The sequence below is a fragment of the Schistocerca nitens genome, chromosome 8, assembly GCF_023898315.1.
Source record: "Schistocerca nitens isolate TAMUIC-IGC-003100 chromosome 8, iqSchNite1.1, whole genome shotgun sequence".
NCBI classification, from domain to species: Eukaryota; Metazoa; Arthropoda; class Insecta; order Orthoptera; family Acrididae; genus Schistocerca; species Schistocerca nitens.
The window spans coordinates 49,304,902-49,319,907 of NC_064621.1; the positions used below are offsets into that span (position 1 = coordinate 49,304,902).

A 15,006-nucleotide genomic window follows, 5' to 3' on the forward strand; every position below is an offset into this window, starting at 1 on the left:
GCAACCTCGTGTAAATGCTCTGAAAAGCTAATCATTTGCATGTCACAGCATCTTCTTCCTGTCAGTTAAATTTCACGTCTGTAGCATGTCATCTTCGTGGTGTAGCAATTTTAATGGCCAGTACTGTATATGCTACAAGTGCTGCACATATGCAAGTCCTCGCAATGGAGCAGGAAACTTATGTGTAGTCGAGTGAGGATGACTTCATCTCACTTTAGTGGTCAGGAAGAGGTACACAAACTGCAACTTAAAGTTGTCATATTTCTTCCTACAGGCACATGATCCTGTACGTCAACAATGAGATAACATGTATGGGGGCAGGACATTGATCCCTGGGATTTTGTGCAGCGTTATAACTGGAAAGTTAGGATAATCGGAAGAGCAACTGATTGAGTCTGGGGCTTCACCTTCAACAAAGCATTTATTACAGTAATGCCCAAATTTAACACTGACCTAAATTTCTGTATCACAATCAGTTTCATGTACTCAGTATTGCAAAGGAAAAATATGACTTCAAAGTTAAAAGAAACTTTTTTAAGACAAAATAAAATTAACTGGATTAAAAAGATGCACAAGAAATCATTACTACAGAAGAGTGCCTGACTAAGCCAGAAATAAATAAACGTGCTTAAATACAATAATCCACACAGATATCTTAACCTGGAATGCTTTAATGAGGCAAATAGTTTTATGGACTCAATGGCGGAGTACAGCCAAAACGGACTCGATGGTGGAGTACAGGCACCATTGACAATTACATTTCTCTACACATATGGCATCACACAGATGTAACCAATTTTCTGGAACAGATAAGATTATGTGAGAATCTGACTTCAAGATTATAATCACTCGTTACAATGGCATCAATCTGGAAATAGTAACTTCCCTCTAACATGGCTTTCCCAAATCGTTCATTCAATGACACCAAGAAACTTAGTACTAACAGAGAACCCTTATATTCCAAGCAGACTAATCACCAGCTTACTAAAAAATCTAGCTGCTTATAATTATACATAATTACACCCGTAACTTGAAATACAGAAGTTATAAACCAGGTTAAGGTAAAGTTTAAAACCTTTTCTGATAATGTGTCAAATTCAAACTTCAGAAAATGCCATGATATGAGCCGGCTGCGGTGGCCATGTGGTTCTAGGTGCTGTAGTCCAGAACCACGCGACTGCTACGGTCGCAGGTTCGAATCCTGCCTCGGGCATGGATGTGTGTGATGTCCTTAGGTTAGTTAGTTTTAAGTAGTTCTAAGTTCTAGGGGACTGATGACCTCAGATGTTAAGTCCCATAGTGCTCAGAGCCATTTGAACCATAATATGAGCTTTTAGATGCACTGTTCCCTTTGTAATACACAGGTCTGTACCAAACTTTCAAGTAGTGAAACATGTTGCAAATATAGCTTCCCTGGTTAACTGCAAACTGTGTCATGCTACACTGCTTCTCACATGGGGTAGACCTTTACTATGTGCCAACTTCAAACTGAAATGGATAATTAAAAGTAACCTAGAACATACTATTATTAATTCAAAGAATTGACAAATGTTAGTATCAAAGGAGTTCAATTCTTCTTCTAGTTATGAAAATAACAAACCACATACACCTACACTCACATTACAGAATGGTCAGATTACATGAAATAATTTGACTTCCATTACTAATTATCCTCCCGCAAGCGACACTGACAGAACTCCACACAACCCAAATGGTCTCCAGTGAACTCACTATAGCTCGCTACTATTCCTCGCAGAATGTCACAAATGTCAGTACCCTGAACACAGGGCTTAGGAAGAGCAGGGCTAGTTACACGTAGTCTAGATTCAAGTTCTTGCTTCGGCTTGTTCCACATCATCTAGATTCAAGTTGTGCTGCCAATGCTAGTTCGGCACTTACAGATCACTGCTCAGTAGCTGACCCCTCCTTCCTCCTCGCCACTGTCTGATGAACAACTTGCCTCACCAGCAATATAGCAAGTCTAGGATGTAGAAATACAATCTCTGTATACAGTGCCAACCCTGACATGGTATATGTCCTTGGCTGCCATATCTAGTAATTGTTTCCTGTGAATTCTCATTTGCCCTGGTACCCAGCAAAATGCCATCCCTTCCCCGCCATTTGTAAGTGGAGCAGGGAACCCTGGAAGTTTTAGTGAGGTTAAGAACACAGATCAGTATAATTCTGTTTCCCCTCAACAAGAAGGATTATTATGGTAATTTTACTGTTTGTCAGAGTATTGAAAAATATTTTTGCAGCCATATAAAATTGTGCTGTTTCAATATACACCAATAGATAAAAAAAAATCCAACCACCATGGAGGAGTTGTGTGACATAAACGAAATTTGGTAGGCATGTATATACATCTGAAAGACAGTGTCTATTCAGATTTTGCACCAATTGCATGAAAGTAGCTCCAGTGGGGTTTGATATCATAGGACAGCAGGACCACTCTTGTTATCCCTAGCTCCCTAATTGCAAAATTGTATGTCATTCTGGTGACTCAATGGCTGCATTCCAAGTGGTGGTGTTTTCAATCACGATAACACTTGGTCGAATACCACTGTTGTAACCCAACATGCTCTACAGAGTGTCAAAATGTTGCCTTGACCTGCTCAATTACCAGATCTTCTCTAATTGAGCACATATGGGATATCATCGGACATCTCCAGCATCATCCACAAACAGTATTAACTGTCCCTGTACTGACCGACCAAATGCAACAGGTGTGGAAATTTACCCATAAACTGACATCCAGCAACTGTACAGCACAATGCGTGCACGTTTGTATTCAACATTCTGGTACTTACACTGGTTACTAATGTACCAACATTTCATATTTACAATGGCTTGTCTCACACTTACATTAACCTGTGATCTTGCAATGTCAGTCACATAATAGTTGAAGGGGAAGGGAGAGGGATGAAGGAAAAGGACTGGAGAGGTTTAGGAAAAGGGCCAGAGTTCAGAAAAGACACCCAGAAACCCGAATTAGGGGAGACTTACCAGGTGGGATGAGAAGGAAAGGCTGATTGTTGGGGACTGCACTGGACGAGATTTGAAAACCTGAGAGCTTAAAGGTGGAAGACAGGGTAATATGCAAGACAAGAGATTACTGCTAAAACATTGTGCATGCATTAATAACAGTGAAAAGCTAAGTGCACTGTATCTAATAGAGGTGAGACAGTGACGGCAAAAAATAGACAGGTCAGAAAATGAAAGATGTTGAAAATTAAAACAGAGTGAAGAAAGGAGTAGTTCCTGTGAAGGATTGCTGAGACAGAAGGAATTAATGTAAATTAAGGCCAGGTGGTTGGCGAGAACCAAGGACATGTAGTGCTAGTTCCCACCTGCGGAGTTCAGAGAAACTGGTGTATGGGGGAAGAATCCAGATAGCTCGTGTGGTGAAACAGGCACCAATGTCATGACTGTCATGTTGTAGAGCATGCTCTGTAACGGGATATTGTGTGTTGCCAGTATACACTTAAATATGTTACCTAGACGAATGTGTTTCCAGAATTTCATCACTCTACATTGATTATCTTTTATTGTTGCGATATTTTCCCCATCAGTGTATTTAATTTTGTGTGACATAGTTATATCCTGTAAACACAAACTCACAGTAAGATTTATTTCTGAGAAAATGTAGAATCTCTCAGCAAATTTAACAATTTAGCTTTCAATTTCCACATCAGTTTGGGTTTTAAATGATTATTATGAAGGAAATAGTTTTGTCATAGTTGCTTTTAATATTGTCTCATATAGCCTCCACTCATTAAATTACAATGCACAAAATATAGGCCATCATAGTTTTCTTTATTTCCTCTAATAACAATATAAAAATCTTCAAGTTCTGACAAAATGTCCAAATCCGTTGCTTGTCCCTGTTTGGTCACTGTTTAATCTTCCAAGCACATAAACTAAATTAAGTTTTTTAAAAAAAGCATTATCAAGATGTGGTCCAAGACGGTTACCACTACACTTGACTGAATTTCCATGTTAGTACAAAAACAGATGGATTAAATGTACTTTAACAGAGTGGCAGAACTGTACTATGAATGTTTACTATAAATTTTTGTGTCTACATTATTATATTCAGCACATCTTGAAATTGTAATCTTGGTGCACTACTGACCATGAATGACAAACTTGGTAACAGTAATAATAACTGTAATTCACTGCTAGCATCAAGAATAAAACCCCGATGGAAATGAGTGATAACTGATTGAAATGAATTTACCAAAAAGCAAATAATGTGACAGCATTTCTAAATACATGTAAAGCTGAAATACAACAAACAACTGTCACAACAAATTTATTTTTTTAGGAAGTTTGGTTGAATAAATTTTTGTACCATACAGTCCAAGCTCCACAGTATCATTTACTGCGTAAATTGTCAGGTGATTTAAATTTCATACACCAACAAAACATAATTAAAACTCCACACTGGAATAATCACAACTTTGTGGGGCACAATGGTCATCTTAAAACACACAAAAACTGCTACTGAGAAGCACCACAGAAATAACAGGTATGATGGCCATCACGTTGTAAGACATTCTCGAAGTGCCAGATGGAAAGAAATTGCCTCCCTCCAGCCAGCTGCCAATAGTACCGATATGGGAGTCTGCCCACTCCACCTGTGCTGTCGCGGCTGATATGGCAGAATCCACAGTCGAATTTATCTTTTGCAGTGCCTCGAGTGACTGGAGGGACTGTAGCTGCAAAAGAATAGCATACATATTTGCTAGTGTCCAAAATTAAACCACAATTAGAAAAAAAGTATTAAGAGCTGCACACATGAGTGACAGGTCACAGTGATCAATTGCCGATCAATCGTATTTCCTGAGCCGCCTCTTGAATCACATGCGATGTACGACAATATAACTGTGCAGTTGTGACTTGTTTGTCTAGTTAAATTACTAGTTTTGTTTTTTGGAGTAATATGTAAAAATTTATAATTTACAGAGAGCACGAAGCCGTATGAAATGTGAAGGTGAAGGTGTAGGTGTAGGTGTAGGTGTAGTTGATTGAAGAATGAATACAAATACAAATGCATTGATAAGAGCAGCATTTTGAAGCTTATGCTTTAAAAAAAGCAGTTAATGGAAAATTTATATTAAAAGTCACAATATACTGGCCTCCAGCTGACAAATTAATTAACATTAATACAACTAAAGATATCAAAATTTTTAACGTCTAATCTGAATGATGTACTATCAACTCTTTCGCTGTTATAGACGTGCTCTTTGCATCCCTCGCTGAGGTAGCTTTTGTTGTAGCTGCACCGCTTGCCAAAAGCTGGTGTCTGTGCTAAGAGATGGTTTTCTGGCCAATATGAAATAATTATTGTCTAAGTTTTTCCAAAAATATTAGGTGAAAAAAGTTGATTTTTGCACATACTACAGTCTAATATCTTCACTCAATAAAGAACTCAATTTCTATTGGTTGTCCATCACGCTTATTGCACTGCATCAAATTAAGTAAAACACTGCACAAAATTTTAAAGCATTCGCAGAGGTAAAAACACACATTGTAAACTTTTCATACGGTTGACTGTAGCTCATACATTACAGTGAATGAAATGTTGATAAAATATCAAAATTTAATTTAATGTTGAGAGCAGAAGGATATATTATTTTGTTCTCAAGTTACAGGGTTTTATATCCATAGGATGGTCATGTGCAATGCGTCCATTTGTGTCCTTGTGCACCGTGAATCATTTGGTCATAACAATCATCATATCTAATAAATGAGTCAAGACATCAAAACGAGGTTCTTTGCAATTGATAGCACACAATGAGGCATGTGTTTTGTCTGATAAGTACTCTAAACTTTTTAATCGATGAGATATGGAAGCAACACGTCTGTAACAGTGAGTGGTTGGCAGCTCGGCACACATTTAGACTTTCACAGCACTGTAAGAAAAGCTAAGTGGCACACAGAGACACTTCCACAACACCTGGGGAACAGTATAGAAGGATGTGTATATATACCCACAGCAGCAAAAGGGTAATGGGGACATGTTAATTTAAATATCTAAGACATACTATTCTAAAGCTAAACTTAAATTATAATTATGAAATGATAAGGGATTTAACCTATCTGCCTCCATAACTAACTGGTCAATGTGCCTGACTGCCATTTGGAGGATTGAGTTTTGATTCCAAATACTGCCACAGATTTCTCCTCAGCGAGAGGACTGGAATGGGAGGTAGTATGTCCCATGATGCCAATTGATGAGCTAGTCGACCAAGTAGTAGCAGCTGCATGCGACAAAAACTGACAACAGCTGGGAGAACAGTGTGCTGACCCCACACCTCTAGACTCTGTGTCCAGCTACACCATTGGTGGAGGGTGACATGATGATCAGTCCATACTGTTGAGGTTTATGTTTATGTAAAGGATTTCACTCCCCCTGATAAAGTTTACAGCAAGTGTTGTGGAAGCCAGCAGTGCTGTTATTAACAACATTTCTGTACAAACATTGCAAAGCCATAGTATAAATACTTGCAGTTAAAATACGAGACTAAGAAATGAAATAGGAAATTTGGGGACTTTAATATGCAGTTGAATGGGATGAAGTCTACAGGACATGCTTGGCATCACTGAAAAATGTAATGTACTCAGTAACATAGCCTACAGGCTCCAAGTATTCCGAGGCATTTTATAACTTTAAGCTACCACACCTGTCTTATTTGTTTTGCTTCAACTTATTGAGATTACATATTATTCTCTTTGTCAGTTTAGTATTAAGGTGTTTTTAGGATTCCATGCCTCAAGCATGAAAAATGGAATCATTATATGACAGCTTAGTTGTCCGTCTGTCTGCCTGACTCTTAAAATCCCTTTGTCATAGAACTAGACTGGTCTGTGAATGTTTGTTTTACATAAAATGTGAAATTTCATATGTACATGCAGTCATTTTATCCAATGACAGATAAATTCCAAAATGTGTCATATGAGCAATAAAGTCATTCCTTGCCTGATGTTTACTTGTACTGCTGCAGCAGTCAGCCTGAATGCAGAACTGCTGATTATTATAATACTGGCTGCCTGCCCCCTACATGATTTTATGTCCCATTTCATGTTACTGAAATTAAAACATTCTCAAAAATCTAGGAATCCCTGGGACTGATATCTTGCCAGTGTCAGTGTTGATAACAGGTGAAAATGGTCAAGATTCTCTCACTGAGGTGACAGAAGTCATAGGACAGCAATATGCATATATATATATATGGCAGTAGTATCATGTACAAAAGGTGTAAAAGGACAGTGCATTGGCAGATCTGTCATTTGTACTCAGGTGATTCATGTGATAAGGTTTCCAATGTGATTATGGCTGCACAATGGGAATTAAAAGACTTTAAATGCTGAGCGGTAAGTGGAGCTAGAAGCATGGAACACTCCATTTTGGAAATCATTAAGGAATTCAATATTCCGAGATCCACAGTGTCAAGAGTGGACTGAGAATACCAAATTTCAAGCATTACCTCTCACCAGGAGTAACATAGTGGCTGACAACCTTCAGTTAATGACCAAGAGCAGCAGCATTAGCGTAGACTTGTCATTGCTAACAGAAAAGCGACACTGTGTGAAATAACTGGAGAAATCAATGTGGGACATAACGTTGACTGTATCTGTTGGGACAGTGTGGTGAAATTTGCTGTTAATGGGCTGTGGAAACAGACGACTAACTTGAGTTCCTAACAGCATGACATTGCCTCCAGCACCTCACCTAGGCTCGTAACCATATCGATTGGACCCTAGATGACTGGAAAACTGTGGCCCAGTCAGATGAGTCCCAATTTCAGTTGATAAGAACCGGTAGTAGGTTTCGAGTGTGATGCTGACCCTTTGAAGTCATGGACCGATGTTGGTAACAAGGCAGTCTGCAAGCTGGTGGTGGTTCTATATGGTGTAGGCTTTGTTTACATGGAACATATTGGGTCCTCTGACCCAAACGAATCGACCATAGACTGGAAATGGTTATGCTCACTCCTTGGAGGCCATTTCCAATGATTCAATGATGGGATTTTTATGAACAGCAATGCACCATGTCACCAGGCCACAATTGTTCGCTGTTGGTTTCAAGAACTTTCTGGCCAATTTGAGTGAATGATTTGGCCAACCAGGTTCCCCAACATGAATTGCATTGAAATTGAATATTTGCAAAACACAACTGAGAAGTCAGTTCATGCACAAAATGTGCACCAGCAAGAGTTTCACAATTACGAACAGCTGTAGAGGTAGCGTGACTCAGTATGTCTGCAGGGGGCTTCCAGCAACTTGTCAAGTCCACACCATGTCCAGCTGCTGCATTACGCCAGCCAGAAGGAGTTCCGACACATTATTAGGAGGTATTCTGTGACTTTTGTCACCTCAGTGTATACGCATAATTAAGTTTGTATGGAACTCTCACTGTGCAAGCCCTACTCCCACCTAGCCAATTTTTTTAAAATGTTTTCTGAATATGCATTTTGTGCTGTTTCATCTTTTTCTTTTGATTTGCTTGTAACTCACTCAGTTTCTTTGCAGGCATTCTCAGCAGTTTCATTGAGATGTAATGTGCTGTAATAATGGTCTTTTAATGCTGTACGAATGTTTGCTTGTAATTCATCATTTGCTGGAGTTTTGTCACAAATAGTGATAATCTGGGCAACTGTGAGAGGACCACGGTATAGGATTGCCATGTTGGTTAATTGGAGATGGTGGTGATGATAGGAGGAAAGGGAGGAGCTTCAAGTAGTTTCCAAGTCTTACCAAGCCATGGGTTTTGAAACAGTGATTATTTATGACCACTACTGATATCATCATTATCATGATTGGTTTCATGATGGTGATTTTCAAGGAAGTGGGATCTGTCAGAAAAACATTTATTATAATCAGATTAATAATCTGATAACAAAGGAAAGCTGTTAAATTTTGGCTACTTACCTGGGTAAGCTGCTCTTCTGTTGTAACTCTCTTTGCAAGTCCTGATATGATCTTTTCTGCATATCTGCTCCTACAAAATGAAATTACAGATACTGATTAGAATTGTCCACAGTGCTTTCATGACATCATAATACATAGTGAAACATTGCTGCAACATTTCTGTGCTGAGAGCAAATGGCAGTTGCTGACATACAAGCATGCATGGTGTCCTCTTTGGAAGAAGCCATAACATCTACATCTACATCTACATCCATGTACACACTCCTCAAGCCACCATATAATGTGTTGCTGAGGGTACCTTGTACTATACTAGTCATTTCCCTTCTGCTCCCAAAAAATGAAGGAACACGCCAACTTTGAAGCCATGTATACAAACACACTACAGAGACATCAAATAGCAATAGTGACAACAGTGCTCCAAGCAGTTACATTTCAGCTAACAGAAGATGAGTCCCTAGATTTAAACATATTTGTTTGACGACCTGTGAGATCAGACAAAGTTCCCTGTTACACCATCAAAGTTCTTTGACATACCAACTTTGACAAAAAAATACCAGCGTAACCAGACAGCAGTACACACTGTTTCTGCGGACTTTACTTCCAGATGTACATGATTATGTCCCACTGAACCAACACCTGAACATGTGGTTTATGCATAACGGTACTCCAGCACATTCTCATTTATGTGTGCACTCCCTTTTATCTTGGACATATTGTCAACACTGGACAGGTAGAGGAGGGCCTATGGCATGGCCTCTAAAGCCTCCAGATTTAAATCCCATGAATTTCTGTATGTGGTGTCATGTCAAAAGCGTGGTTTATACTGCCAAGGTCAACTCTCTTGAGGAATTATGCTTGCAGATTGAAGCAAGCTTCCAGCAGCTACAGAATTCCCCAGAACTGCCTGAGAGGATATGCAACTCATTTCAGAGACGAGTTCAATGTTACATTCAGATGTGTGAATGACATTTTGAACACCTGCTTTAATGTTTAGAGATGCCACATGTTCCTAGATACTGATGAACCGCACCAGAAAATGTGTTTTATCTTGGCAATGGTTGATTTGTGAGCCCATGTTTATTAGAGCTTTTTAGCTACTTTTGGCCTGTATTTTCCATACATGAATTATTGACCACCACTTCTGAAAAACTCTGTATAGAGAACAAGAGCTGTACCCTCACACTTCCCTAGGGGCATAATCCATATCACTTCAGGCAGGGGAGCTACGTTCATAGTCTCGGATGTTACTGAATTTAGCATATGTTAAAATTCAGGAGTAAGTAAGAAGCACATATTTTTTGTTTTCTCCAAAACAATTCCTGACCCGAGATACAGGCCTCCAAAGATGGCACTGTGAGCACCATTTTGAAGCTGCAAATTTTGGAAATGTTTTTAGAATGCTGTATCTCCGTAACAGTTCTAGATATTTAGTTAGAGTTTTTTTTTATTTGAAAGATAATTGCTATATGATTACAATGGTATCCTCCCTTTCGACATATCTGTCAAAGTTATTTTACTGCCACCCTTTTAATTTTTTTATAATTTACAGATTTTTTTTTTTTTTTTTTTTTTTTTTTTTTTTTAAATGCCAATCCAGAAAAGTTAGATTTTTTTCTGTTGATTAGTACCATGTAGTAGTATATTCCTCGTAAAGGAGAGCTTCCACTTTTAAGTTGGAAAGGTTTTATTTTTAAAAATCATTTTTTTTAAACTTTCAAGGGTAACATATTTCTTCAGTAAAGTTGTTTCTTACTAATTTCTTTGTTACAATATTTATTTCTATTGTTTTTGTTGCAGTTATTTCTTATCTCTTTCTTTGTTGCAGTTATTTCTTTTCACTTTGATTGTTGCAGATATTTCTGACACTTTGTTGTAGTTTCTTGTCAGTTTCTTTGTCAAGGTTCTTCATTGCAGGTTTCTGTATTGTAGTTGTTCAGTGCTAATTTTTTTTACTGAAGAGGCTTCTAAGAAATCTAAGACCATCTAGTGGGTTCTGTGTTTTCGTGAGGAATTTGCCAGTTGCCCTAGTTGCAGTGTGTTTTGTGAAAAGGACTGTTTGAAATGTCTTCTGATGGGGGCCACAGAATAGTGAAGTGTGCCGACTATTTGCTTATCCATAAAAGAGTGATATATAAGACAAACAAAAAAATAGACTTTGTTCAGGCTGGGAATAAGTGTTCTCATTCGAAGACTCTGTTTCAAAGTGAAGATGTTTTCAGTGACTTCTTTATGTGTTCCAAATGTTTTGACAGAATAACAACTATGATAGTATCTGAACAAGGTGAAGCCTCCCGTGGTGCAGATGATGTAGATTTTGCATCAATAGAGTAAGAATTAAATGCCCTGACTCAGTCAACTGCACAGGTAGGTGTTAGTCCCATTAAGAAACCATGTTCAGTGATGTCGAGTCACAAACTCTATGCATCAAGAAAGTGCAGAGAAATTACTAAAGCTGTGGATGAATACACTACAGCAAAACTGACCTCACTCTTCAAAGTAGAAATTATATCTTCAGAAGAAAATGAACAAAAGAACTTTTGCACCTCTTGCCAGGAATTTACTATTATTCCAGAGACATTTTCAAAGAAAACAATTTTGAACCACATAACATCAGTATCAAAATACGTGGTAGACAAATCAAGAAATGTGAGGTCTGTAAAAGGAGTCTTTGGAAGATCAGATCCCTATTATGGTCATCCTGTAGAAGCAGCTCAAGTTCAAATTGTGCAGTCATTTTATTTGGAAGATAAATGGGGCCATCCTTGCCAGAGTGCCAATGAAAAAGGCACTATAATTGTAACAGTTGAAGGTCACAAAGTTGTGAAAGTGAAGAGGTACATGACTCACAGTATTAAAGAAACTTTTGCAATTTATAAGAGCACTATACAACTTCACATATTGGAAAATCAAAATTTTATTCACTACAACCTAAGTGGGTGGTTCTGCACCCACCTAGAGATGTCTGTTTATGTGTGTACTGTGAGAATTTTGAACTTTTTGTGGTAACTTTGAAGAACTTACTGGAGCAAGTGACATATGACACTTTGGTTTGGCATGATGAGTCATTAGTAGTCTGTGACTTGTTTGTTTCAAGAATTTGGTGACTGCCCTGGAAAGGGAGGACTACCTTTACAGACCCTTGGCCTGGAAGACATAGCAGATAACTCTGCAGAAATTACGTATGCAACATGGTAAGAAAATAAACTAATTAAGAAAACTGTTGCCTTTTACAGTTTCATTGATGAACTTAGTAAATGGTCAGTGAAAGCAGTAACACACCAGCATCTGAAGAAATTGCAACAACAACACACTGCAGTAGCAAAAGGGCGTGTACAGGCTGAAGAACTATGTTTAGTGCTCCACTGTGATTTATCTGAGAACTGGTCTGTAATTTTCCCACAAGAAGTACAAGGGTATCATTGGACTAATGACTAGGTTTCAATTTTTTCAGGAGTGACATATTTTCAAAACTAGACAACCTATGTTGCAGTTATAAGTGATGACACAGGGTATGACTCAGCATATGCTTTGCTAGCAATGCGCAAAATTCTTCAACTGCAAACAGGGGGAGAGAAAATCATCATTATTCCAGATGGTGCTCATAGTCATTTTAAAAATTGTTACCAGCTGTTTCAACTGAGTAAGTCACCTGGAAAGGGCCTTGTGATGGTGCAGGTGGCCTGCTGAAGCACCATCCTACAAAACATAATCTCTCCAGACCAAATGCAGGTGCAATTCAGAATGCTGAGGATTTTACAAGAGTTGTGAAATCTTACACATCCACGGCCCTCATGTTTTTTGTCCAAAGAGAAAATCAAGGAATTCCGTGAGCAGAAAAAAGTATAATGGTCCAGACAAAGTACTCCTGTGAAAGGAAATCAGAAGACACATTTTTGGACTCAAAGTGATAGGCGAACTGATATTGCACACACTTCAGTGCAAGATGGCGGCGAGTATAGACGTTAAAGTAAACTGCTCCGCGAAATTTAGTAGTATTATTGATATAAATTGCGTATTGTGCAATGAAGAGGTTATAGAAGGTATCAGATTGTGTCCAGTGATTAATAAGTGGATTCACTCATCGTGTTTGTGTAAAATAAATACGACAGATCACTCATGTTGTTGTGGCCAAGCGCAGTGTGATCCACAAGTAACTGCTCTCACGAAATTTTTAAATGGTCACAATGAATCCGTTGAAGATTGTTTAAAACAGGATTTACAGAATGCAAGAAAATATGTCCTCGACATTGAAAAAGTGGTAAGTTCTTTTGAAAAAAGAAGAAACTCGGAAGAAAGTGTTATTTGTAATCGTTTCCCTAATCCTATAGAAACGATCCATTCAAAACATCATGAACCTATGTTAACATTATTCTTGGCAAATACTAACAAGTGCAGCAAGCTGTTATTACACAGGCCTACTGAACAATTAAATGCTGCGAGTGTGATGTTTAAGTCTGCCAATGATGAAAACAGCAACCTCAAAAAAGTGAGTTTAACTTGTAAATCTACAGGGAAGAAACTTAATGTCAATCCAGTGCCAAATAAAAGTGAAATATGTATATTAGGAGATAGCCATGCCAAAGGAGTAGCCAGTATAATGATAGCTATGCAATCTCGCTACAAAATTACTAGTGTTGTGAAATCAGGTGCACCTCTTGGCGAGATTGTGAAAAACTGTGAAAAGCTAACAAAAAATTCCTCTGTCTGTGTCATAATAGGTGGTGCAAACGATGTTTATCGTAATGAAAGCCATCATGCAACAAGAGCTCTCAAAGAAACTTTGGAAAAACTCTCACATATAAAAGTTTTCGTGCTTAGTGTTCCACATAGGCATGACTTAATAAGTAGCTCGTGTGTTAACCTAGAAATTAACAAAGTCAACAGGAAAATAAGAAAACTCTGCTGCAGTTTCCCACAGGCTACCTTTATTGACGCAAACAGCATGGAGAGAGCTCACTTTACAAAGCATGGTATGCACAGGAACACACAGGGAAAGGAAGCTATGTGCAAACAATTATTAAATTCTATTAACTGCAACACAGTGGAAAGTCGTGCTGTAATCCCTCTGCCAGTATGCTTAATAACAAAAACGAAGAAAATGAATGGATCAGAAGTTTCAGTACCTAGATGCTCAGATGATCCTGTTTCTTCACCAAACAGAGATAACTCAATGGTTACATGTACTGCAGAAGAAGAAAAGGCAGCATTTCCACTCTGTGAACCTACAGCAACACCACTTGTGCACCTGCCTACATGCAGTTCGTCAAAAATATCACTGCCAGCAGAAACACCAGCTGCAACAGCAGTACAACCCCTGGAGCCTACAGCAACAGCAATCTTATCCCCACCTGCAAGCAAGTCAATAGCTTCATCATCTCCAAGGGAATTGACAGCATCAGCTCAAGGTAAATCAACAAGCAAGTCATCAGTTTCATCATCTTCAGTAAAGAAGGAAGCATCTACTGAAGAAAAATCGACATCATCACAGAGAACAGGAGGTAAACGTAAAGTTGTGTGTCCTCCTCATCTGAAGGATTTTTTAACCACAGGCACGAGAAAGAAGAAACCACCAAAATAGGTAATAATCCAAACAACTTCTCCATTTTTCATCAAAACATAAGGGGAATAAGAAGCAAACTAGATCAATTTGAAGTTAACATAAATAACAAAAACTTTATGAACAATGCTCAGATCTTATGTTTCTCAGAACACCATATTACAGAAGGAATTGAAATGTTACATATAGACAGTTATAGCCTTGCCACCTACTACTGTAGAGATAGCATGAGAAAAGGTGGAGTAGTAATTTTCATTAAGAATAATTTAACTTTTAGATCTGTAGATGTAAGGAAATATTGCAGTGACCAACAGTTTGAGGTGTGTGCAATAGAAGTGACATTAAACAGTTCCAAATTAATAGTAGTTACAGTGTACAGGGCACCAGGAACCAATTTCACAGTCTTTATGGTTCAGTTAGAATTGTCACTATCAACCTTATTTTCTAAAAATAATGACATTATCTTACTTGGGGACTTTAATGTCAACTTCGCAATGGAATGCAACAACAAA

The 15,006-nt window shown here is 38.2% G+C and overlaps 1 protein-coding gene across 4 annotated transcripts in view; it reads right to left on the bottom strand.

Annotated features, from left to right (window-relative positions):
• Positions 1-3,771: 3,771 nt before the first annotated feature.
• LOC126199070 (aminopeptidase N-like) overlaps positions 3,772-15,006 on the bottom strand; it is a 585,568-nt gene continuing 574,333 nt past the window's right edge. For all 4 annotated transcript variants that reach the window (XM_049935786.1, XM_049935785.1, XM_049935787.1 and 1 more), the window contains exons 15-16: positions 8,938-9,007; positions 3,772-4,721 (exon numbers count right to left, since the gene is read on the bottom strand). In XM_049935786.1, coding sequence (XP_049791743.1) covers positions 4,485-4,721; positions 8,938-9,007 — 307 coding nt within the window. In that variant the 3' untranslated portion in view covers positions 3,772-4,484. The remainder of the gene's footprint in view (positions 4,722-8,937; positions 9,008-15,006) is intronic.